The sequence below is a fragment of the Dipodomys spectabilis genome, unplaced genomic scaffold (assembly GCF_019054845.1).
Source record: "Dipodomys spectabilis isolate Male_0828 unplaced genomic scaffold, ASM1905484v1 ptg000095l, whole genome shotgun sequence".
NCBI classification, from domain to species: Eukaryota; Metazoa; Chordata; class Mammalia; order Rodentia; family Heteromyidae; genus Dipodomys; species Dipodomys spectabilis.
This window is the reverse complement of record NW_024870772.1, coordinates 27,818,868-27,844,757: the sequence shown is the minus strand read 5'-3', so window position 1 is coordinate 27,844,757 and position 25,890 is coordinate 27,818,868. Positions and strand designations below refer to the sequence as shown.

Genomic DNA, 25,890 nt, shown 5'->3' with positions numbered 1-25,890 from the left:
TGGGGCTTCAACTCAAGACCTTGGGCTGTCCCTTAGCTTCTTTACTCAAGGCTGGCACTCTACAAATTGAGTGATGTCTTTACTTCCAGCTTTTTCCTGGTTAGAGATATGAGTCTCATGAATTTTCCTGCCAGGGCTGGCTTCAAACCTCGATCCTCAATTCTCAACCTCTTGAGTAGCTAGAACTACAGGCGTGAGCTCCACATCTTGTGCTGGTTTCTTTTTATGTGCATTTCATCCATACAGGGAGGGGTCTGGCAGGGTGCTCACTCACAACACTGGCCGCCAGTGCTTTGTGATAGTCCTTGCAATTGCAAGACCTTTGCAGAGAGAAGCTGAGCAAACCCAAGAATACCAAACAGATTTGGCTGAGGGAGCAGGTGCAGATGAAATTCTTAGGGTCTTAGTTTTCTCATTGGCAGCCCTGGATACAATGTTAGAATGCAGGTCTCCGTTAGTTCAAATCTCCATCTGTCCATGAAATGTACCTACACTTATTTCTCCATCCATCTTTATACACCAAATCAGCTAAGCTGTACTTATTGGCCAAACTAGCATAAAGACAATACTGCTCTGGGTAGTATACTACTCCATAAGAAATGCTACTAATCAGTCTAGCCTTTTTACTAATTAGCTCATTTATCTTTTGGGTGAATGATATCTTTTCTCCTTTTGGATGCTCTGTGTGACTTTAAAATCCCCCCCCCCCTTTTATTCCTTTCCAGTTGTGAAGTTTAAATTCAGAGTCTTGTGGCCTGCTAAGCTGGTACTCTACCACTTGAATTATGCTTTCCAGCTCAGTCTTTAGCTGGTTGTTCTTTTATTTTTCTTTTTGGCTGGTCTTGGGTCTTGAATTCAGGGCCTGGACACTGTAACTGAGCTTTTTCGCTCAAGGCTAGCATACTACCAGTTAAGCCACAGTCCCGCTTCTGGTTTTCTTTCATTGGAGATAAGTGTTTCTTGGACTTTCCTGCACAGGCTGGCTTCAAGCCATAATCTGCTTGACTAGTGAGGATTATAGGCATGAACCACCAGGGCTGGTTTTTTCTGGTTCTTTTTAGGTGGGGGTCTCATTTCTCTGCCTCCTGGAGCCACCATCTGCCTGTTTTAAGGCTTCCCATCTTTCCTGGGATCACAGGCTCGCCCCACTGTGTTAATCTTCCCTTTGTGGAGATGGAGTCTTCAGGACTTTTCTGCTAGAGTCTAGTCACGATCTTCCCAATTTTGGTCTCTAATGTAATTTGAGACAACAGACATGAGCTTTTGCACTCAGCTTGAGTTGAGAAGGGTGTCTCGAGAACTTTTCTGCCCTGGCTGGCCTTAAACCTTGATCCTTCCTCTCTCAGCCTCCCAAGTAGCGATGATTACAGATGTGAGCCACTGAATGGCTTCAATGCCTACCATGAAGGGTTGAGAGAGGTCCAGCGGGAGGTGAGTTATTCACTAAGAATTCCTTTGGCACTATCTAGGGCATGGCAGGAGGTTGCAGTGGCTGCTCTGGTACTTGTGACTGTGCTGGGTGTGTGGTTTTCCTGAGCGCTTCTGTCACGGTGAGGGCTGTGAGCTTGCAAAGCTTTCTGAGAACTGAAGAGAGCCTCCCACACACAGCCTCAGAGTGGGATCAAAGCATGTGCACGTGACCCTGGGGGGGGGGGAGGGATGCATTGTTTACTGGCAAAAGAAAGCATCCAAGTCTCAGGCAGAGCCAGTGTTTCACAATCTGGCTTTGATCTGGGCAGCCTGGGTTATGTTACAACACAGGAAAGAAGGGAGAGAGAAAAGGAGGAGGAGGAGGAAAAGGAGAAGGAGAAGGAGGAGGAAGAAAAAGAGGAAGAGAAAAAGGGAAAGAGGAAAAAGAAAAGAAGTGTGAGTAGGTAGCTCACACCTGTAATCCTTTCTACTCAGGGGGCTGAGATCCGAGGATTGTGGTTCAAAGCCAGTCCAGGCTGGAAAGTCTGTAAGACTTCTCATCTCCAATTAACCATCAAAAAGCTGGAAATAGAGGTATGGCTCAAGTAGTAGAATGCTAGCCTTGAGGGGAAAAGCCACATGAGCTCAGGAAGGCCTGAGTTCAAACTCTGGCACCAGTACAAACAATTGCTTGCAAGTATTAGGCTAAGACATTCATGAAGTGACCATTGTACACCCTGAACCCAGGAGAAATCTTGAATTCACTAGAAATTCAGAGAAGATGTTTTCAAGGAATTAAGTTACAGTATGAGGCTCACGGCCACGATCAGTTTTTTGAGTTGACTGTCATACTTCAAAGCCTTATAAACACAGAGACTCTGTAATTACTGGTAATCTAGACTACAAAGTAAACTGCATATAAAATATTAAATTACCCCCAATATAAATGTCTACTTTGATGTTTTTATTTCCCTCCGTAAAACCAGGTGATTAAAATGCCTTGCAATCCTCTTCATTAAATGCAGTAAATAGCTGTGGAGTGAAAAGGGGAGCAGAAGACCTCAGAGAGAATACAAGCCCCTAACTACGGCAGTCCCAGCTAGCACTGGCCCGCACCTTTAAAAATGGGCATCTCCCCCCTTGCTAGAGACCATCTCTTCTCATTTTCCTTTTTTCCCCTCTTTGTACATAGAAAATGACTACACCTTTCAGAGTTTGTCCATTCAATTCAGCAGGACAGCTTTCTTTCTACCCAGACCCTCACTTCCTACTCCTTCTAACAGGAAAACACTGGTTTCAGGTTTGGGGGAGCAACCTGGTAGAAAGAGCCTATAGGATGTGTGCACAAATGCTTAACACTGTTCTCTAGCTAGCTTTGGTTGTCTCTGCCTAGTTCATCTTGCAGAGTGCTCCCCATCCACTAGTACACTTTGCAGAGTGCTCCCTAGTACTCCTTGTAGTGTGCTCCCTAAGGCATACCAGAATGCTCTACATTGGATCTTGAGGAGTGCTCCTCTGCGCATCTTGCAAAGTGCTCTCCAGTGGATCTTGCAGAGTGCTCCCCAGCGCACCTTGGAGAGTGCTCCCCAGAGTGTCTTGGATTATGCACTTTAGTGTACCTTGCAAGAGTGCTCCCCTGAACATCTTATACAGTGCTCCCCAGGACACTCTGAGAGCCTATAACTGTGCCTAGAGCTGCTTACCATGTAGCAGATCAGCAGCCGGGACAGAGAAGGAACTGAACTGCATATATATGGCCACTTGCATTTGACCAGATGCCTTGAGGTGCACATAGGGAAAACAGGTTCAAATCATTTGTTTGTTCTCCCACATAACTTTTAAGTAGGATGGGTAGTGCCTGGAAAAATTACCTAGAATATTACTTTCTGCAGCAGGTAGACAAGTAAGTAAGTATAGGAGTGAGCTATGTTTGGTTGTAGCCTCCTGGCAAAGACGCTGCTTGATCAGACTCTGGTTAGGCTCTCTGAAGCCCGTTTCAGTTGGGTGATGTCCTCAAGAGCCCATCTGCCACAGAATCCTGTCAAATGATCTCAGCCAGAGCGCTCCCTCCTCCCTATTCCATCAGTCCCTCCTCCTCCATCCCCAAATGGTGTCCAACACCCCACCTGCCTGTCTCAGTACAAACCCTGCTGGATGGTTGGTTTCAGCCAGCTGTGAGAGAGTGCAAATCCCTGAGTTCAAACCCTTGTACTACTGGCACAAAGAAAAGAAAATACAGAGATAAAATAATAATACAATATTAAGATGAAGCCTTGTTAGAAGGCTTGTCCTTACTTGAAGGGAATCCATTGTGTGTGTGTGTGTGTGTGTGTGTGTGCTGGGACTTGAACTCAGGGTCTTACATTCTTTTGTAGCTTTTGTACTCAAGGCTATTGTTTTACCACTTGAGCTATAGCTTTACTTTCAGCTTGCTGGTGATTAACTGGAGTTAAGAGGCTCCCAGACTTTCCTGTCTGGGCTGGCTTTGAACCACAATCCTCAGATCTCATCTTCCTGAGTAGCTAGGATTACAGGCATGAGTCACTAGCTAAGCAGCACCTGTGCAGAGGGTCTTGGTATAGGGATTGGGGAGACAGATGGGATCTCAGAAAAGTGGGGGCTGGGCAGCCTTCCTTATCTTGGATCACCATCCAGTATCCTCCTTCCCCCTCCTTTTTCCCTCCCCCTAGCTAGCAAGGTAGTTCTTGTCTGCCTGCCCAGGATTTTGAAGCCCCATTTGATGGCTGTCCAGTAGCAACATGACTCAAGTCAAGCAGTCTCCCTGAAATCCTTTTCTCTCTCTGAAACTGTAGCATTTCACAAAAAAACACCAGCTGGTTTTATGTCCACAGTGGAAGGCCACAGCCCAACCACAGGGAAGCATCTAGAAGACCTTTGGGGAAAGCACATTTTCGCCTTGGGTGTAATGAAGTATTTATTTGTATAGCCAAAAAGTTATTAGCTTTGGTTCTTTGAACTTTGAAAGGTTCAATGTTCCATTCCCAATGTAGATGGCGAAGAAATTTTTTGTTTTGGGGAAGTTTTGGGTGGAGGAAAATCTAGAGCAAATGGAAATAACAAATTCAATTTACGTAGCCGGTGCTCAGAAACCAGCTTTTTAAATTTCTTTAATAAAAACCAACCTTAAGGAGGTAATGTTCTTCTCCAATTTTCAGTTTATAAAAAACCACAGTAGTTTTTAAGAAAAATGACAAGTGAGAGCTTATTAATATCACTCAAACAACCTTAGCCCCATCATGTGGAATTAAACATAAATAAAGTGTGCAGTACTGTAATTAAATGGTTGAAATCAGTCACTCCCCTTTTATCTTGGCAAATTACATTCATTTTTGGTGATTTTAATAGTTTTCAAAAATTGAATATCTTTGAAAATATAAAATTGGATTGGTATTTTGTTGTTTTCAAGTGTTAATTTTTTCAGATTAACTAAAAGATATCTTAATGATTGGTTAGAAAAGCTAACTCTGAAAACTATGCCAGAGGTTTGAAGCCTGTTTCAAGTGGCTAAAGCAAAAGCCAGTTTCCTCATTTTCCACTGCGAGGAGATCAGTTAAAAGCACATTGCTGGCATTAATTCTGAGCAGGAGGAGGAGCCATGGAGGGGGACCAGTTCTAGGCAGTCAGACTTGAAGTCTAATGTGGTTCATGCCCAGCACCTATGACTCACACTTGTAATCCTAGCTACTCAGAAGGCTGAGACGTAAAGGTCATGGTTCGAAACGAACCCATGCAGCAAAGTCTACGAGACTCTAAAAAATCTCCAAGTAACCAGCAAAATGCCAGAACTGGAGGTGTGGCTCAAATGTTGGAAGTGCCAGCCTTGAATAAAAAAGCTAAGGGACAACCCCAAGACTCTGAGTTCAAATCTCATTACTGGCACAAAATAATGAGATTTCTTTCGAAAAGCAAAAACCACTGTCTCTCATGAATTGCAAAGTTATGTTTATTTTCCTGATCTAAGGATGGCTGATGGCTAAGTCACACATATTTAGGGGTCCCCTGCCCAACAAATATTAGGAAGCAAAGTGAGTAGAGTGTGGTTTCTGTGCCAGTCCTGGGATTTGAATTCAGGGCTTGGGTGCTGTCCCTGAATACTTTATTTATTTTTTTTCTTTTCAAGACTAGTGCTCTACCACTAGAGCCACAGTTCCACCTCTGGATTTTTGGTAAGTTATTGGAAATAAGAATCTCACAGACTTCTCTGCCTGGACTGGCTTTGAACCTTGATCCTTAGATCTCAACTTCCTGAGTAGCTAGGATTTACAGGCATGAGCCATGGGTGCTAGGCTGTAAGTACAGCTTTCTTTTCTTTTCTTTTTTTAACATTTCACTCTGTGATTGGCAAAACATTCTCAGTCTTCCTTAGAAGCATTCAAAAAATGCAACTCTGCAATGGAAGAGATAAATAAATATAGTGCCTTGGGATAAAGTCCTTTAAACAGATTCCAAATGGCTCAGTGACCTGACATATTTTTAAAAAGCTAATAGGAAAGCCAACTAGTGACCAGAGGGTGAGTACCTAGAAAGAACTAGAGAAGAAAGGGGGTGAGGGCTTTGTGGAGCCCAGGATCCAGAGCGACTAAGGGGACTGGGCTACTCTACCCATAATGCCTTGGGGAGAGGGGCTCATGGAGTGAGCAGAAACAGATTGTGGGTCTATACTATGTGATCCTAAGCCAGAACTGACCTTGTTCCTTCCTTCCTTCCTTCCTTCCTTCCTTCCTTCCTTCCTTCCTTCCTTCCTTCCTTCCTTCCTTCCTTCCCTCCCTTTCTCTCTCTTTTTCTTTCTTCTTTTCTCTTGCTTTTTTCTTCCTTCCTTTGTCTTCCTTCCTTCTTTCTTTTTTCTTTCTCTCTTTCCTTTTTCTTCTTTATTTGTCAGTCCTGGGGCTTGAACTCAGGGCCTAGGGGCTGTCTGAGCTTCTATTTTTTTTTTTGGGTCCGGTCGTGGGGCCTGAACTCTGGGCCTGAGCGCTGTCCCTCAGCTCTTCAGCTCAAGGCTAGTGCTCTACCACTTGAGCCACAGCACCACTTCCGGCTTTTTTCTTTTTGCTTATGTGGTGCTGAGGAATCGAACCCAGGGCCTCGAGCATGCAAGGCAAGCGCTCCACCACTGAGCCACCTTCCCAGCCTGTCTGAGCTTCTTTTGTTGAAGACTAGAACTCTATCACCTGAGCCACAGCTATACTCCCAGCTTTTTTTTTTTTTTATATATATAGATTATTGGAGATAAGAGTCTCACAAACTTTCCTGCCTTGGCTGGCTTTGAACTAAGATCCTCAGATCTCAGCCACCTGAGTAGCTAGGATTAGAGTTGTGAACCACTGGCACCAATCATCTCTCTTTGTTTTTTTGGGGGGGGAGAGTCCGGTCGTGGGGCCTGAACTCTGGGCCTGGGCGCTGTCCCTCAGCTCTTCAGCTCAAGGCTAGCACTCTACCACTTGAGCCACAGCGCCACTTCCGGCTTTTTTCTTTTTGCTTATTTGGTGCTGAGGAATTGAGCCCAGGGCCTCATGCATGCAAGGCAAGCGCTCTACCGCTGAGCCAGCTTCCCAGCTCCCTCTCTTTCTTTTTTATTTCTCTCTTCTCTCTTTCTCTTTTCTCTGTATCTAGCTCTCTGCTTCTCTGTGTCTCTGTCTTCAGTCTCTCTTTCATGGATTTGGACTCAGGATCTCAGACTCTTGTTTCGTCTTTTCCTTCAAAGTTGTACTTCTGCCACTTGGGCCTCACCTCCACTTCTGACTTCTGGCTCATTGGAGATACGAATCTCTCTGATTTGTTTTCCCTAACTGACTTAGAACCATGATCCTCAGATCTTAGCCTGCTGAATTGCTATGATTACAGGTGTGAGCCACCAGCACTCAGCCTATGCCAAGATTTCTAGAAGTTTGCCATTCTGGAACCGTGGAGCTCAACAGCCAGGACCTCATTACACTTAAGTGTAATCGACTGAAATGATATGAAATACCCAGTTTCTCATTGCCAGTGGCTAAAGACATTTCAAGCATTCAGCAACTGCAGTGGCCAGAGGTTCCCATATTGGGTTGCAGAAATGATACATCATCATCACAGACAGAGAGCTCCTGGGTAGCAAGACACTAGAGCAGTATTCAAATGAGACAAAGGGTAGGTGAGGCTCAGTGGCAGACCACTTGCCTCACTTATGCCAGGGCCCGTGGCCCATCCCCAGCACCTAAACCAAAACCCAAACCGAAACAAAACCTAAGAAGGATCATTACCCACGATCCCCAGCACAGCTACTTACAAAGGACAAATGACAAATTAGCTAACTTCACAGGACCTATGCCCCCTGTCGAAAAGTTAGGAGTAATCAGCTGGGCACTGATGCTCATGCCTGTAATCCTAGTTGTTCAGGAAGCTGAGAGCTGAAGATCACAATTTAAAGGCAACCTAGGCAGGAAAATATATGAGAATCTCCAATTAACCACCAAAAAAAGGCAGAAGTGGAGCTGTGGCTCAAGTGGTAGAATGACAGCTATGTGTGGAAAAAGCAGAGAGTATGAGGCCCTGAGTTCAAGTCCTAGTACTGGACAAAAATAAATTTTAAAAAATGCAAGTAATTACCTCTCTTTAAGAGGTGAGGTGAGAGAACCCTATTATGTAATATACCAATGTCACAGAGGTAATACTTGGCTCATCACAACAGAATTAATCATTGCCACCTATCTTGGTCTCATGATACATATAATACATAGTAATATTAGAGTATGGAATAACAAAACACAATGTAAGAGGCAACCCATTTTTGTTATATGGAGAGATCACTTTCATTTAGCTAGGCATAGTGACATACACCTATAATCCCAGCACTTGGGGGGCTGAGGCAGGACAAATGAAAGTTGGAGGCCAATCTGAGCCACATATACCCAGTTTCAAGCCAGTCAGCCTTCATAGTGAGACCCTCATCTCAAAAAAGAGAAAAAAATAGGAGGGGCTGGATATGCACCGCATATAAATCCCAGCTACAGTCGGGAGGTAGAGGGAGGAGGATGCCCTTGGTGAGGCTAGAGACTTTCTCTGAACACAGTAATAAGCAAAAGGGCTGGGAGTATTGCCAAGGGGTAGAGCACTCAACTATCAAACAGAATGAGAGAGAAAGACAGAGAGAGAAACAGAGACAGAGAGAGGAAGGAAGGAGGGAAAGAAGGAAGGAAGAAAGAAGGAAGAAAGAGGAAGAAGGGGAAGGGAAGGAGGGAAGGAGGGAAAGAGGAAGAAAGGAAGGAAGGAAAGAAACATAAACCCATAGCAGTCATAAATCCATAGTATTTACATTTCATGAAAGATTCAAGTAAGTGATCTTTAGAAAGTGGCAAAGGAAGGGTGAGGCATCCATGTAAAGGAGCAGCTGTATTTATTGGAGGAGCAGTATTTATTGGAGGAACAGGACTCGGTTCATTTCAGACTATCTAGAAACTAGCTGTAAGGCAGGGGCACCTCCAGATCGCTGTCATAGCGTCTTCCAGTGAATCGACCTTCCTGCCTCCCAACTATGCTTAGACACCTGGAGAGAAACAGAATTGAATGCCTTCTAAGGAAAAATAACAATTAAGAGTAACAAATCCACAGATGGAAGTGTAAGGAAGCCTGAGTGCCCAAAGTGCTTCCAAGCTTTAGGTTTTGTTGTTGTTGTTGTTGTGTGTGTGTGTGTGTGTGTGTGTGTGTGTGTGAGTGTGTGGGTGTGGGTGTGTACGTTAGTCCTGGAACTTGAACTCAGGGCCTGGAAGCTGTCCCTGAACTTCTTTTGGTCAAGGCTAGTGCTCTACCTCTTGAACCACAGCTCCACTTCCAGGTTTTGGTGGTTCATTGCAGATAAGAGTCTTAGGACTTTCCTACCTAGGCTGGCTTCAAACTTCAATCATCATATCTCAGTCTCCTGAGTAGCTAGGAGCACAGGCAGGAGCCACCAGCACTTGGCTTGGTGTAAAGTTTTTTTGTCTAGATTCAGTTATTGGAATGTGGTATCTAGGTCATTTAGTACTATTTGTTGGAAATACCATCCTTTCCCTCATTATATGATGTTTGCTCCTTTATCAAAGATCGATTAGCTTTATTTATGTGGGCCTACTTGTCTGTTCTCTGCCAGCAACTAGTTGTCTATTGTTTTGCTATATACTGTCTTGATTACTGTAGGTTTTTTTTTTTATAGGACTTGACATTAGAGAGTGTCTATCAATCAATCAAATTTTTCTGCTCCTTTAAGATTTTTTTTAATTTTTCATTTTTTGTGTACTGAGGCTTGAGCTCAGGACTTGGCCACTGTCCCTTAGCTTTTTCTGCTCAAGGCTGGCACTCTACCACTTGAGCCACATCTCTGCTTCTGGCTTTTTAGCAATTAAGTGAAGATAAGAGTCTCACAGACTTTCCTTCCTGCCTGGCTGGCTTTGAACCAAAATCCTCAGATCTCAGTATCTTGAGTAACTAGGATCATAGACATACGCCACTAGTGCTCAGTTCTTGGCTTAATTTTAATAAAAAGGTAATATAAGCATATTCTGTGATCAATGGTTTATTGTTAAACTTTCAATAGCATTGATTCTTTTAAGTTAGCCCAAATACACTCTAATAAACATTGAAATATGCCACCACGGCTATCTTGTTGAATTTTTGGCTGATAGAACTTATTGATTTCAAGAAGGTATATGAATCAGAAGTTTTGAAAAGGGAATTGTACAAATATTTGGCTAGAGTGACATCATGAATCAGGAATTCCATTGTCGTATCCAAAACTTTAGTAATAATTAACTAAAAGAATTTTAGTTAAAAAAGAACACATCTTTACTGACACCGCTCTGCAGCTTTCCCATGAAATCAATGTGTACCTTAGACAGCTCCATGCCTGGCCCACACTGTCTGCAGAGGACACAGTTTCCAGACCGGTCCTTGAATTCCTGCTGTCTACAGTCTCCGGTTTCACTGAGCACTTTGCAGGACTAGAAAAAAAAAAATGGTTGAACAAAAATGTTATCTTCAAGCTGGTGCCAGTCGAACTAGGAATGCCTGAACAGCACTGCTGAGGATAATTTCGTTTCCCAAATGAAAGCTCAAAATCCTCAGAAATTCTGCGTCATGCTTATAGTAATGAGAAGTCATTCCCTACAAACCATTTTCACTTTCAATAGGAAGATTTATGAGGATATTACCTTTTCTTCAAAGAGTTTTAGAATCTATTGGGCAGCTGAGAGGAAGAATTCAAGGTGGGTTTAAGGCTAAAAAATTCTTTGGGGTAAAAATTCCAATAATCTCTCTCTCTCTCTCTCTCTCCCCTCAGCCTTCTCTCCTTTTTCCTCCTCCCTCCCTCCACCCCCTTTTCCTCTCTCTTTTCTTTATAGTACTGGGGCTTGAAGTTAGAACCTAGTATTTTTTTTAAAGGTTTTTGCTCAAGGCTAATGCTCTACCACTTGGGCCACAGAAATCTACTTCTAGCTTTTTGCTGGTTAATTGGAGATAAAAGTCTCACAGACTTTTCTGCCTGGGCTGATTTTGAGCCATAAACCTTAAATCTCAGCCTCCGATAAGCTAGGAATTGAGATATAAATTAGAATTCATGAGCTAGAACTTAGCACCTAGTATGTGTTGTGATAAGATGTATGCCTTAAGAACTGAAGATAGTGTTATTATCTTAACATTATAACTAATATGACATCACTCCAGCTTAAATAAAATAAGTGGCAACACTTGGTACCCACCGTATGGCCCAGCAGAACTCTCTTACTTATTAATTAAATGCATAGTTGATCGAGTGCAATTTGAAAGAAATAAAACATAGTGTAGGATCATCAAAAGAAAAGAGTCTTAAGCCAGGCACTGGTGGCTCACACCTGTAATCCTAGCTACTCAGGAGGCTGAGATCTGAGGATTGCAGTTCAGAGCGATGGTAGGGGGAAAAATGAGAACATTAAAAAATTCATTAAGAGAAAAAAGTCTAGATATATTTACATGAATTCTTTCACCATCCCCTTATGAAAGAAAAGACACGTTTACTTACCAGACAATCTAGCAAAAGCACAATGGAGAAGAATGCTTTCTGATATCCTTGGAATACTTGGAAAGCCATGGTGCTTGTCAGGTATGTTTGTCCCTGAGGAGTTCTAAATCAAAGCAAGAAGGAAGAGATGGTTCATTTCAAAACTTCAATGACCATGAAATGAATTTACTATAGAATGTCTATCATTTTCTGTGTATGTGTGTGCCAGTACTGGAACTTGAATTCAGGGCCTGAATTTTGTCCCTTAGCTTTCTTGTTCAAGGCTGGCACGCTACACTTGACCAGAGCACCATTTCCAGATTTTGAATGATTAATTGGAGTTAAGAGTTAGGCATGAACCACTTGCTGATCAGTTCTGTTTACAATTTTCTATATATACACAAGATACTAAATATTATTTATGTTGGAAAGGGAGCCTTTTTTAAGAAGCTACCATAGACAATATGTAATCTTAAAAATTTCAAGTGAGAACTGATATTCTCCTCAAGTATACCTTATATCTCCTGCTGTCTCTGAATTCCCAGGGAATACCAGCCTTGATTTTCTACCCCAGTCTTTACAGTGTCTGGTCTTCAGCCAGAAAAGACTCCCACCTAATCAATGACCTAGAAATTTCCCATTTATAGGATCAGGCAAGATAATCAAGAAATAGCAAGTTGAAAAGTACTAAAACAACCGAAAACCACTCTGAGCTATGTACTGTTTGTAGCATGCTGACTCGCTTAATCCTTGCCACTCATTTAGGTCAATATAATATACCATTGTCTCCACTTTAGAGATGGGTAAAGGGACGCCAAGAAATCCAAGAGGGCCAAGAAACATGCCCAGATTACCCAGCTCATAAGAGGCAGAGCTGGATGCACACAGTAGCCCGCTTTCGGATTCCTGTGTTAGGTCTACTATGTCATATTTACCCTGAAGCACTCTGTGAGATGTTCAGTCAAAATATTAGGCTTGCCAGGCAGGTGATGGTGGCTCACGCCTGTAATCCTAGCTCCTCAGGAAGCTGAGATCTGAGGATCACAATTCAGTCAGCCCAGACAGCAAAGTCTATGAGACTCTCTCCATATAACCATCAAAAAACCAGAAGTGGAGCTATGGCTCAAGGGGTATGATACTAGTCTTGTAAAACAAAACAAAACAAAACCCCACACAGAAGCAGCACTTAGACCCTGAGTTCAAGACCCAGGACTGGCACAAAAAGAAAACAAATTAGGCTTGCCAAAGGTGGTAGAGCCCCAGGCTTGAGTGAAAAAGCCAAGTGAAAGCTCATAGCCCTGAGGTCAAGTCCCAGAAATTGCCCCCCAAAAGTAAACAAATCTATGCTTGGAGACTAGAGCTTCCTCTTCATTCAGGAGCAGACAGCTAAGGTTTGGCATTTGTGAACTTGGCCTCAAAGTAACATAGGGTCAATTGTTCATTAGCAGAAAAATAAGCATGCTTGTGTGTGTGTATGTGGTGGGGGGGGGGGGGGGGAGGATTGGTGCAGGTCCTAGGGCCTGGTTTTTTTTGCTCAAGGCTAGAGCTCTTCCACTTGAACCACAACTCCACTTCTGGCTGTTTTGGGGGGGGTTTTTGGTGGTCAATTGGAGATTAGAGTCTCACAGACATTCCTGCCTAGGCTAGTTTCAAACCACAATCCTCAGATCTTAGCCTTCTGAGCACCTAGGATTTTAGGCATGAGCCACCAGGTGCTTGGCTAAGCATTTGTTTGAAAACACCAAAAAGTCACTAACAAGTGAGCAGTGGAGGGTCCTGCTTCAACATTTCAGAAAAATATAAACCTAGTCTTTCAGTTGTCATCAAGAATGATATAGGAATGCAGATCACTGATCTCTTGTTTATTTTTACAAATACACATATGACCAAGAGAAGAGGTTTTTATTGTTTGTTTTTTTTTTAAATGAGGCTTTATCTGGTGGACCTGTCTAACATGTAGAGAAATAGAGAGAAAAATGCTTGGTACTTGGTTTATGTGTCAGTCCTGTGGCTTGAACTCAGGGCCTGAGCACTGTCCCTTAGTATTTCTGCTCAAGGCTGGCATTCAATCACAGGAGCCACACTTCCACTTCCAGCTTTTTGCTGGTTAATTGGAGATAAAAGTCATAGATCTGTCTGCCCTGGGCTGACTTCAAACTTTGATCCTCAAATCTCAGCTGCCTGAGTAGCTAGGATTATAAGCATGAGCCACTGCACCTAGTGGCATGGTTATTTTTAAAGTGAAATCTTCCAAAGATTATTCTGGAAGACAACAATTATTGTTGAATCTGGGGCTTCATAGGGCCAAGCCTCAGACAGGCCAGAAAAGCAAAAGCAGTCACTTCAGCCGCCTGAAGGGCCAAAAGACAATGTTGACATTTATCATACCATGAATGTTGAATAACTGGCTCATTTTGAGTGAGTTCAAGCTTTCTCTGCTCTTTCTCATCTGGTAACTCTCAAACAAATCAGCCAGTAACTATTTAACCATCCATCTATTCCTCCCATAGACAACAGAATGAAGCCCAGGAGAAAATTCTATCCCCTAGTATGTATGCCTCCATCCCTCCTTCTTGACATGGTCTTAAATTTTGAAAAAAAAAAAATAAAGAAGGTGTGAATGTCTGTAAGTTAGAAACATATGATTTGTATAGAATTCACATTGAAAAAAATCCTTACAAGCCGAGACTCCCTTATCTCAAATGCTTGGTACAAGAAGCACTTCAGATTTCAGATTTGTTTTTGCAGTTCAAAATATTTGCATAGACCTAATAAGGTATCTTGGGCATGAATCCCAAACCTCAGTATGAAATCCATTTGATGTTTCGTGTATATTACTTTTATACATAGCCTGAAGGTAATTTTATACTGTGTTTTTACTAATTTTGTGCATGAAAGAAAGTTTCACGGTGTGGGATTTTCCATGTCTGATATAATCTGGGAGCTCAGAGAGGTTCAGAATTTTGAAGCATTCCAGATTTTGGATTTAGATTTATCAACCTGTAATGCCAAAGCATTTAACCCCATAAGTGGAAAAAAAGAGCTTGGTAACTTAAGTTAATACATATCACAATCAAACAATAAATGTGAAAAATAAATTTGAACACTACCTAATTACTAGGAGAAAAATGACCGAAACAAGGAGACATTTCTTAGCATGCCCCATGATGCATGGTTTTCATGCATTGGTATAAAATAAATAGAGATAAAAATTGAACTGGTACAAGTGGCTCATAATTGTAATCCTAGCTCCTCAGAAGGCTGAAATCTGAGGATCATGATTCAAAGCCAGCCTGAGCAGATAAATCCAAAAGATTCTTACCTTTAATTAACTACCAAACAGCCAGAATTCAAGTGGCAGAATGTCAGCCTTGATTAAAAAAGCCTTTAAAGACAGTTCCCAGACCCTGAGTTCAAGCCCTAATACGGGCACAAAAACAAAAATAAAATAACCGCAAGAACAACAAAAATGTATATGATGTAGTTAGGATTAATCAGGAAAGCGCAGTGACTTGAACAAAATAATTTTTTTGGATGTGTGGGTGGGATTCTAGGGATGGAACCCAGAACCCCACATAACTTAGACAAGCACTCTACCCCTGGGCCACCCCGGCCCAAGGACAGAACAAATCTTAATGGTGACAGTTGCTGCTATTGGTGTTGCCATTTGCTGAGAACACCACTTAACCATGGCACCACTGAGAATTTCACTTCTACAGGGGCAGAGTCTATACCAGCTCTCAACACCGCAGTGAGGAGGGAGGAGCTGAGCAGGTATAAAGCATCATGGAGGGCCCCTGATAGAAACTATTTCTGAAAACTACTGAGAGTTATGTAAGTGCGAGCAACTATTAACCATGTAATTCTATGACTGAGAATCCAGAGATCCAATGTATATATGGCTGTACTTGAAAGACCTTCAGAACAATGAAGCCTATGGCCAGTGCTAGAAGACTAAGACCTGGTCCAAAGTTTGAACTAAGTACTTCCAAAGCTGAATTGTGTCGATGCTTTTATCAAACACTTTCATCGAGTGCTGGTGGCTCATTTCTGTAATCCTAGTTACTCAGGAGGCTGAGATCTGATGATCACTGTTCAAAGCCAGCCAGGACAGGAAAATCTGTGAGACTCGTATCTTCGATTAAACACCAAAAAACCAGAAGTGGAGCTGTGGCTCAAGTGGTAGAGTGATAGCCTTGGATGAAAAAGCTCAGGCCCAGGTCCTGAGTTCAAGCCCTAGGACCAGCACAAAAAGAGAAGAAAGAAAGAAAAGAAAGAAAGATAAGATAAGAAAGAAAGAAAAAAAGAAAATAAGCAAGCAACCGGGAGAAGGAAGGAAGGAAGGAAGGAAGGAAGGAAAAAAGGAAGGGAGGGAGGAAGAAAAGAAAGGAGGAAGGAAGGAAACTAAAGGTGAAAGTCTACAAATATAGGAAGTGGTGGAGACCAAATGTAATTCAATGGAGATTCAAATGTAATTGATAGAGCCAGGTGCTGGTGGCTCACACCTGTAATCCTAGCTACTCAGGAGGCTGAGATCTGAGGATCATGCTTTGAAGCCAGTCTGAGCAGAAAAATCTGCAAGATTCTTATCACAAATTAATCAGCAAAAAGCCTGAAGGTTCAAGAGGTAGCGGGCTAGCCTTGAGTGAAAAAGCTAACGGACATAAACTATACAGGTCTCTAGGCAGTCACACACAGTGAGACTAAAGGAGGAATCTCTTCGAGGAGGACCAGAAAGGCACAATGCCTATGTGCATCTAATCACACAAAATAATATTTATCACAATGAACTCCAGGAAACAAAAACAAGAGATTCCTTTTTTTTCTTTTTTGCTGTATTTGTTTTCCTTTCTTTTTGTTCTATGTGTCCGTTTATATGTCTTTGTGAGTGGGAGAGGAGACACAGAAATGGAGGGACAAAGAGTGAACAAATGCAGCAACGGTACTCACTGGACACTATGTTGAAAATGAACTATACAACTTGTTGGTGGGATGGGAGGGAAAAACTGGGAAAAGAGCATGGGTAGGGATGACATTTTCCAAAAGAAACATTCTCAGTACCTGATTTATGTACCTATAACCTCTCTGTACTTCACTTTTATAATAACAATAATTTTTGAAGCTAGAGGACAATGTCCAGGCCCTGAGTTCAAGACCCAGTAGTGGCAGAGGAAATAAAAACAAAATATAAAGGGGCTGAGGGCCTGGCGCCGGTGATAGAACACCATCCTGTTTTGAGTTCAAGTACTAGATCTGGAAAAAAAAATATTTAAGAAAGTAAAATTTAAAAAAAAAACCACAGTTGTATAAGTTTTAATTTTAGAAGAAAGTGTGGATAGAGTCCAAAGTGACTTTTTATATCCTTTGGAGTTTCGTCAGAATAAGCAGGCTCATTCTTTTAAAATCTCCTCATGTTTAGACCCATTCAAACCAACCGCAGAGTGCCTAAAACCTCCTGTCTTACAAGCTCCTCCGTCTCATAGAACTGCTACTGGCTGGCTGTTCTCTTGAAGCCCAGGTTGTCAAAACTTCAGTTGAAAAGGTTTATGATGTGTGAATAAACTAGAATAGAATGCAATTTTGTTTAAGAATCTTACTTTTCTTTCCTTTTTTTTTTTCCCCCGACCTAGATTTGAACTCAGTATGCGTTCACTCATTGGCTGGTGCTTTACCAAGTGAACCATGCCTCCAACCCCTTACATTTCAATGCAAACATTTTCATCAGATAAAGGACGAGGAATAGGCCGGGTGCCAGTGGCTTATGCCTATAATTCTTGCTACTCAAGAGGCTGAGATCTGAGAATCAAGGTGTGTAGCCATCCCACGCAGAGGAGTCTGTGAGACTCTCATCTCCATTGAACTCTCAACAAGCTGGAAGCAGAGCTGTGACTCAAGTGAAAAAGTTAAGGGACAGTGCTCAGGTCCTGTGTTTAAGCCCCCGTATAATACACACACACATTAAAAAAAAGAAAGGAAGGAAGGAAGTCATGGAAAGAAATTCTGCAGTCACCACGGGGTTTGTTTCTCTTTAGCTTCAAGTTTTCTTTACAGTCTAGGATCATTCCACAGCCAGCTGCCAGGAAACAAAGACCCCAAACTGCTCTGCGGCCCTCTGCTCCCCTAAGCAGCTGAGCATTCATTTATTTGGAGTGTACCTTCAGTCAACGTGACGGTTCTTATTCAACCTGAAGTGAATATCAGTAAAACATGTTGGCCATTTCCAGAAATTTAAGTGCTTCACTTTAACTTCGATTAATCAGCTTTAATAGGACTTAGGAGTTGATGGCATGAAAGAGGCACAGTTTCGTTATTGTTTTTTGTTTTTTGCTTTTTCTCCTTGGTGCAGGTCCTGGGGCATGAGCTTTAGGCTGGTGCTGTCCCTGAGCTTTTTTGCTCAAGGCTAGCACTCTACCACTTCAGGCTTTTTGGTGGTTAATTGGAGTTAAGAGTCTCACAGACTTTCCTGCCTGGGCTGGCTTTGAACAGTTATCCTCAGATCTTAGCCTCAAAAGTAGCTAAGATTGCTGGCATGAGCCACCAATGCCTGACAGTGCAGAACTTTTCATTGACATACTGATCACTGATTTTTCAGATCAGCCCTGGGGTTTGAACACAGGGCCTAAGCACTGTCCCTTAGCTTTTACCTCTCAAGCCTGGTGCTCTATTACTGGAGCCATAGCTCCTATTCAAGTTTTTGGTGGTTAATTGAAGGTAAGAGTCTCATGGACTTTCCTACATGAGCTGCTTTAAACCATGATCCTCAGATCCTAACCTCCTGTACCTAGACTTACAGGCATGAACCACTGGCACATGGCCTGTACTGGTAATTTCCAAGGGCAAAATTAGTCCAGAGAGAATGAGCTAAACTAAGTGTGGCTTCAGAATTGTAAATAAATGAAAAATGAGAATACAATATTCTTCCTGAGTTCCAATATGCTCTAAATTCCAGTAACATTAATATATCAAGGAGAGTATGCAGCATTGCTTGACTGGATTTTCTATTCTAAAATACATGTATGCAATAAACCTCAGAATCATTTTATTCATTAGTCATCCAAATTAAGCTTCTGTCTTGTTAGAAACCTCTTATTAGGCCCTGATGGCTCATGCCTGTAATCCTAGCTACTCTAGAAGTTGAGATCTGAGAACTGAGCTTCCAAACCAGCCCTGGCAGAAAAGTCCTCGAGACTGTGATCTCCAATTAACTGGCAAAAGCTGGAAGTAGATGTGTAGCTTCAGGAGTAGAACACCAACTTTGAATGAAAAAGCGATGGAAGCATGTGAGTTCAAGCCCCAGTGTTGAAACAAAAACAAAATAAAATCAAAACCAAAAACCTTTTATTGCTAGCTAAATAATACCAATGACCCTTATTCAACTGTGCTAACAGGAGCCGTTCTTTACATTCTACTTGCTAGTGCTCTAGAACCTTCATGTGTCCTTAATTCTCAAGTTCATACTCTAGCTTGGACTCCACTGTTAGCTCAAGGAAACAAACAACTTTCACAGTTGTCCCAGAATATATTGAGGCAACATGGAAAAAAATAACGTAGACAGAAGAAGACATTTTCATTGATTAAAAAGTAAAGGACTTACACTGAAGGTATTGAGGCTAAATCATTTGCTTTTACAGCGCATTCCTGCATTTTATGATATTTTCAGAACAACTTAATAGATATACAAAAAATCTTTTTAAAGTTATCCGTATCTAGGAATATGTCAGAAATGGCCTTCCACATTAGGACTTCTTACCTCTCTGGGTACATGACTTTTGAAGGGGGGGGGGGCGAGTTGTGCCAGTTCTGGAGTTTGAACTCAGGGCCTGGGTGCTGTTCCTTTTTCACCCTTGAGGTTGATGCTCTTACCACTTCTCTCATAGCTCTACTTCCAGCTTTCTGCTGCTTAATTGGAGATAAGAACCTCAAGGATTCTTCTACCAAAGCTGACTTTGAATCTCAATCCTTAGATCTCAGCTTCCTGAGTAGCTAGTATTACAGGTACCTGGCTAGATACATATCTTTAAATTCAGTAACAAGTGCTTGAAGTAAAAGATGTATTTTAAAACTACACGAAAGCATCAATGGCAAAAATGCCTAAGGAGAAATTCTTCCTCAGAAAATATTTGAAACAAATCCGGAGCTAAGGCAATATAATCCTCCTTTTTGCATTTAAGTATTTAGTCATGAAATAACAACACTGAAGTAAATTCTGTTTACATAAGTCTTGTTGAACAATATCTGCTTCCTGTTTATATAAAGAAATTGTATTGTAGTCAAACAGCCTGTCATTGGAATAAAAACTTCACCTTTATAAATACATGGAGTTAAGTGTTTTACTTAAAGGAATAGTGAGAATGCTTATTTTGTTTGCAAACAAAATGCTGGTACAAGAGGGACTTTTTTTTTTTTTACAGTGATGTAGGTAATCCTGATGATTTTTTTAACCACCATCAAAAGAGATCACAGGATTTTGTTTCTGCCAAAGTTGATCTCCAAGAATATATTAACTAAAATTCTTTTTCTCTAAAGTTATTGTAAGATGCACTGTACTAAAAACTGATTTGTGCTGGGTGCCGGTGGCTCACACCTGTAATCCTAGCTACTCAGGAGGCTGAGATCTGAGGTTCTTGGTTCAAAGCCAGCCTGGGCAGGAAAGTCAGTAAAACTCTTATCTCCAATAAACCACTCAGAAAACTGGAAGTGGCACTGTGGCTCAAGAGGTAGAACACTAGCCTTGAGCTGAAGAGCTGAGGGACAGCGCTCAGGCCCAGAGTTTAAGTCCCTTGACCAACCGAAAACAACAACAACAACAAGAAGAAGAAGTTATTTGTTAAGCAGGTGCTGGTGGCTCATTCCTGTAAATCCTAGCTATTCAGGAAGCCGAGATCTGACGATCACAGTTTAGACAGGTGGGGCAGGGAAGGCTCTTATTTCCAGCAAATTAACCAGCAAAAGCTGAAAGTGGAGAATGTTGCTCAAGTGGTAGAGCACCAGCCTTGAGTGGAAAAAGTAAGGGATAGTGCCTAAGCCCTGAGTTCAAGCCCCAGTATGGACACAGAACAACAATTGAGACCCTTTTGTTCAACTACTTACAATAAACATAAAAAATTATTGTTATTGCAGGCTCTATTTAGTAATGCTCTAGCAAATACTGTGGGCATTTCTGTCTTTTCTTTCTGCATGGTTGGAGTATGGTTCTTACAGATAACTCTCATCGTTATTTTTTTACCCTCTGGGCTTCAATGCTGCAGTGGGGCCTGCAGATGCATGCTCCAAAGACCAGTATTTCAGGGTATGTCAATTTGGGGCACTGGTGAAGGAGGGGAATGCTTCCCTACCATAGTAAGCAGGTATGATGCAGATATTTCTATACTTATATTTAGATATTCACAGATGTTTGCCTGACACGCAGATTTCCCATTTACAAGATCCCTGGATAAGAGTATGCATTGTCAAATCCTTCTTCCAGCAAGATTGGGGGGCGGGGGGAAAGAATCCACACTCTGGTCCCTTCAGCCACTGGGGTCAGAATTCTGTATGTCCAATGTCCCCTTCCCTGCTGCCCCTGGCTGACACCCCCCTTCCCGGGGTCCCTTGACCCCTGTTCCTCCCCTGCACGTGTGCAGCCCCTATCTGAGCGCTCTCCCTCCGTTAGGCATCTGCCGCCTCTTTTGGGGGGAGTGTCCCACCTACCCCTCAGGATCCGCCGGAAGGAGAGGGGCACCTACCTTCTTAATCAACTAGTCCATATCTCTCTGACCGGCCCTGCAGGCTCCGGCTGGAGTTGGAGCATCCGTGACGCGCGGATCGGGGTTCAGGGCACAGGGACCGGGACGCAGGATGCAGCTCCTGCCAGTGTGTGCACGCTGAACACCTCCAGAGCAGCGGGCTCCCGCTCTGCAAGTAGCCGGGCAACCGCGGCCGCCCCACCCTGCGCCCCTCCTCGCCACGCCCTCAGACTAAGCCACGCCCCCCAGGGGCGGTGCCACTCCTCTCGGAGTCTCCCCTACCAATCAGCCATGTCCCTCTCCAGCCGCTCCCCACCCCAGTCCAAGCCACGCCCAGGGGCGGCTCTACCCTCTAGGAGTCCCTCCTACCAATCAGCCACATCCCTCTCCAGCCACGCCCCCTCGCTGGCGCCAAAAGCTCAGCTGGTTAGGGGCTGTGGGTACAGCTCTGGGCTGAATAAATGTGGGTTGGAGGTGTATTGGGGATGGGAAAGCCAAGACTCCCCCTTCCCCCAAGAGCTCTCGGTTGAATTAGGGGAGAAGGAAGGGAGTCTTCCTTTGCATCTCAGCTTGGGACGATCCAGGTCGTGATACCCTGCTGACTGGTGGTGACATCACACCACTGATTCATGGCTGCATACTTTCCAACAGGTACCCTTCCAGGGCCTGCTCACTAGATCGTCACTCGTGATGAGTAGAGGTGCATCCTCTTGCCAGGCAGTGAGATGTCCACCTCTTAATATGTCCAAGACCAGCTCAGTCCAGTTGTGAGGGTTGCCTCTGTGCCCGGCAGGAGAAAGTAGGCAACAGGGTATGGCTTCACTTTTACTGGGTGATGTCTGGTTATTAATGTGTGTGTGTTTGTGTGTGTGTGTGTGTGTGTGTGTGTGTGTGTGTGTGTGTTGGTACTGGGGCTTGGACTTAGGCCCTCCACCAAAAATCACCCGGCTTTTGCATTCAAAACTGGAGCTCTACCACTTGAGCCACAGGTCCATTTACAGCTGTTTGTTAATTAGAGAGAAACAGACTTCCCTGCCTAGGCTGCCTAGTCTGGCTTTGAACTGTGATCTCAGTTCTCAGATCTCAGCCTTCTGAGGAGATAGGATTTATAGGCATGATCAATAGCTGGCTAGATTATTTATATTTCTGAGCTTCTGTTTGTGTCTTTGTGAAGCTGAGCTAACAATGTCATTTTGTTAAAGGGGATGAAAGAACCATGAATGTAATATATATGTATGTATATGCACAGATGTATATGTATATATTTACGCACATGTATATTTATGTATGTCTATGTATAGATTATATATTGTGTAAGTGTGCATGTTTGTACATATACACATGTGTATACATATATGTATGTGAATATGCATACATATATGTGTGTGTATACATACACATACACATATGGGCATATATCCATTTTCAACAGTAGAAATGTAAGCAGCTGTTCTGTCTGTTCAGTGAATAGGTAAACAGATAAGAATCGTTCACACCCAAGATGCTAGCAGAACTGATCACAAAAGATGCTAGTGGAACTGATCACAAAAGATACAGGCATTTCTCATGGACTGGTTTTGCCTTCCTAATTCACTACACTTCTCTTTTAGTAGGCCTGAGCTGCTTTTCCTAAATCCCAGTCCATTATAGTCCCTCAATAAACACTTGGTGAGTTACCAAATGAATGGATGAATAAGTTGTACTTCTTAATTGCCCCCCAAACTCAATGTAGTGCTTGTTCTCAGGAGTGATGAAGAAATCCTCCACAATATTATTATTCCTAAGCATCACCAAGTTGTATATTTGAAATCTAACATATTCAGAATATGACTCATGACAGTAATGATTTACCAATGATATGTAAGATGTTACTTGGCTCTCAAGGATAGAGTATCTTGCCAGGCGGTGTTGGATTATAACTATAATCCTGTCTCTCCAGGAGGCTGAGACGTGAGGATCATAGTTTTAAACCAGACAGGGCAGGAAACTGTGAGGCTTTAATTTGTTATTCATCAAAATGCTGAAAGTGGAGCTGTGGTTCAAGTGGTAAAGCAACAGCCTTGAGTGAAATAAGCTAAAGGACAGCTCCCAGGTTTTAAATGTAAGCCCTAGTACTGGCTCACACACACAAAAAGTACCTTCCTCTGTCCTATCTATCCATGATGTAATACTCCTGACACACAGTGTGCATAACAAACTTGCTCATCCCACATGAGGCCTAACTGATCCTTCTATTATGTTTCTTTTCCCAACTAGACCTTGAAATTCTAAAGACTTCTTTTTTGTGTGTCCTGGTCCTAGGGCTTGAACTCAGGGTCTGGGTACTGTCCCTTAGCTTTTTCATCAAGGCTGGTGCTCTGTCATTTGTGTCATACCTCTACTCTGGCCTTTTGCTGGTTGGAGAGGAGAGTCTCATGGACTTTCCTGCCCAGGTGAGTTCTGAGCCTTCATCTTCAGATCTCAGCCTCCTGAGTAGCTAAGATTACAGGTGAGCCCAACCAACTGCACCTGCCTTCTCTGAAGACTTCTTAGTTCTTGATATCACAGAGCGTAATACACGTAGTACCTAGTTTGTCCTTTTTACAGGGGAGGGGCTGGGCACTGTCTCTGAGCTGCCTTTTACTCAAGGCTAGCACCAATCACTAAAGCCACAACTCCACTTTGGGCTTTTTGGTAGTTTTTTTGTTTTTGTTTTAAAGAAAAGTCTCATCAACTTTCCTGCCTGGGCTGCCTTCAAAGAGTGATCCTCAGATCTCAGCCTCCTTCCTGAGTACCTAGGATTACAGACATGAGCTGCTGGCTGCTGGTGCCTGGCCAGTTCATCCTTAATAAGTGCAGTTATTGCCTCTTCCTGTGCAAGTTCTCAGGCATTCATTTTCTTTTCATCTTTTTTTTTTTTTGTCGGTTATGGGGCCTGAACTCTGGGCCTGGGCGCTGTCCCTCAGCTCTTCAGCTCAAGGCTATCACTCTACCACTTGAGCCACACTTCCAGCTCTTTTCTGCTTATGTGGTGCTGAGGAATCGTACCCAGGGCCTCATGCCTGCAAGGCAAGCACTCTGCCACTGAGCCACCTACCCAGCCCTCTTCTTTTCCTCTTGATAGCCACCCTTCCATCACAGTACAGGTTCCTTCCTGCCCTGCCCAAGAACCTTGCCACAGCCCTCTATCCTGTCACCTTCCTTTCCTGGCTGCCACTGTTTGGTAATCAGATTTCCGGGAAGGTCTCCCTTGGGAAGAATGGCTACCATATTCCTTGGATTCTCATTCAAAGATTTCCACATTTGGTCTCCAGCCTCACTTTCAGCCTTATCTTTCTCTCCTTTAGACGCCATGCTTTATCTTTTGCCCAAGCTAGTCTGCTTGCCTCACATCATATGTACTCTGAACTTACTATTCTTTGGTTCTAGAAGCTTCCTTTCTGCTCACCTCTCTTACTCCTGTCTCCTATTTCAGGACCACCTCAAAAGCTTTGACTCTCACCATTTCCCCTTAATTCTGGGTTGCCATTCTTCTCTTTTCAAGTTCATAATAACAATTCAGCCTTCTGTCAAGAATACCTGTGAAGATGAGCTGAAAACTCAAAAACTATGCACATATGACCATATAAGATGATGTTGAGTGAAATGAACCCCAAAATATGGACACAGAGATCTGTCTTTGTTGTTGTTGTTTTAAATGTACTATGATTTTTTTTCCTTTGTATGTTCTTCCCCCCATGGTATAGTCCCTGCTGTCACTGTACTTGATTTGGTGCCCTGCATCTTGTATATACATTTGTCTAATCTGGGGAGGGAAAGGGGAATAACAAAACTCTGAAACAAGGACATAGGATGACCCATTGCAACAATGATACCCACAGGACAGCATATTGGAAATGAACTTTACAACCTCGGGCGGGGATGGGGGTATGGAGGAGTATGGGAGGCGGGGGAGGGAAGGCATAGTGGGACAGCAACAAGGGAAGGAGTAACAATATTAGACAAGTAATGTGCTCATTACCTTACTCATGTAACTGTAACCCCTCTGTACAGCATCTTTATGATAAATAAAATTTAAAAAAAGAATACCTGTGGACTTAACTTTCTTCTGAGAAAATGAGCATCTTTTTCTTTTCTTCTCTTTTCTTTTTTTCCTTTTTTTCTTTCGTGTGTGTGTGTGTGTGTGTGTGTGTGTGTGTGTGTGTGTACGTGCATGCTTGTGCCAGTACTGGGCATTGAACTCAGGGCTTAGGTGCTGTCCTTTAGCTACTTCACTCAAGGATGGAGCTATACCACTTAAGCCACAGCTCCACTTTCAGCTTTTTGGTGGTTCACTGGAGGTAAAAGCCTCATAGATTTTTCCTGCCCAGGATAGTTTGAACCTCGATTCTCTGATCAGGCACTGGCACCCAACTGGAAATGGACATCTTTTGTTCCAACTTGCATTTCTGATAGTCTGAACCTATCAAACATACATTCAATAAATGTTTCCTATTAGACTTCAGTCTGCCCACTCAGGAACTACCTTCTCTGAACTCACCAATCACTCCTATCCTCTCTGACCTTCTTTTGTACTTAGAGACAGCAGTGCTATGTTATTTCATTATTTCCAGAACCATTGTGTGTGGACTTGAAGGGTCAAGTTGTCTTGGGAACTGACTGTGGAGAGAGGCCCTACTGTGAACATGCACAGGTTCTGGCATCAGACTCTGGTGGCACCATGGCATTCCCTAGTTAGATGACCTTGGTTTTCCAAATCTCCTAGTCTCCATG

General features: G+C 42.9%; 1 protein-coding gene across 1 annotated transcript in view; it reads right to left on the bottom strand.

Moving 5' to 3' along the window:
- Window positions 1-21,179, bottom strand: part of Tnfrsf19 (TNF receptor superfamily member 19) — a 51,237-nt gene extending 30,058 nt beyond the window's left edge. The window contains exons 1-3 of the mRNA XM_042685498.1: window positions 21,139-21,179; window positions 11,435-11,537; window positions 10,269-10,379 (exon numbers count right to left, since the gene is read on the bottom strand). Coding sequence (XP_042541432.1) covers window positions 10,269-10,379; window positions 11,435-11,503 — 180 coding nt within the window. The 5' untranslated portion in view covers window positions 11,504-11,537; window positions 21,139-21,179. The remainder of the gene's footprint in view (window positions 1-10,268; window positions 10,380-11,434; window positions 11,538-21,138) is intronic.
- Window positions 21,180-25,890: the final 4,711 nt, after the last annotated feature.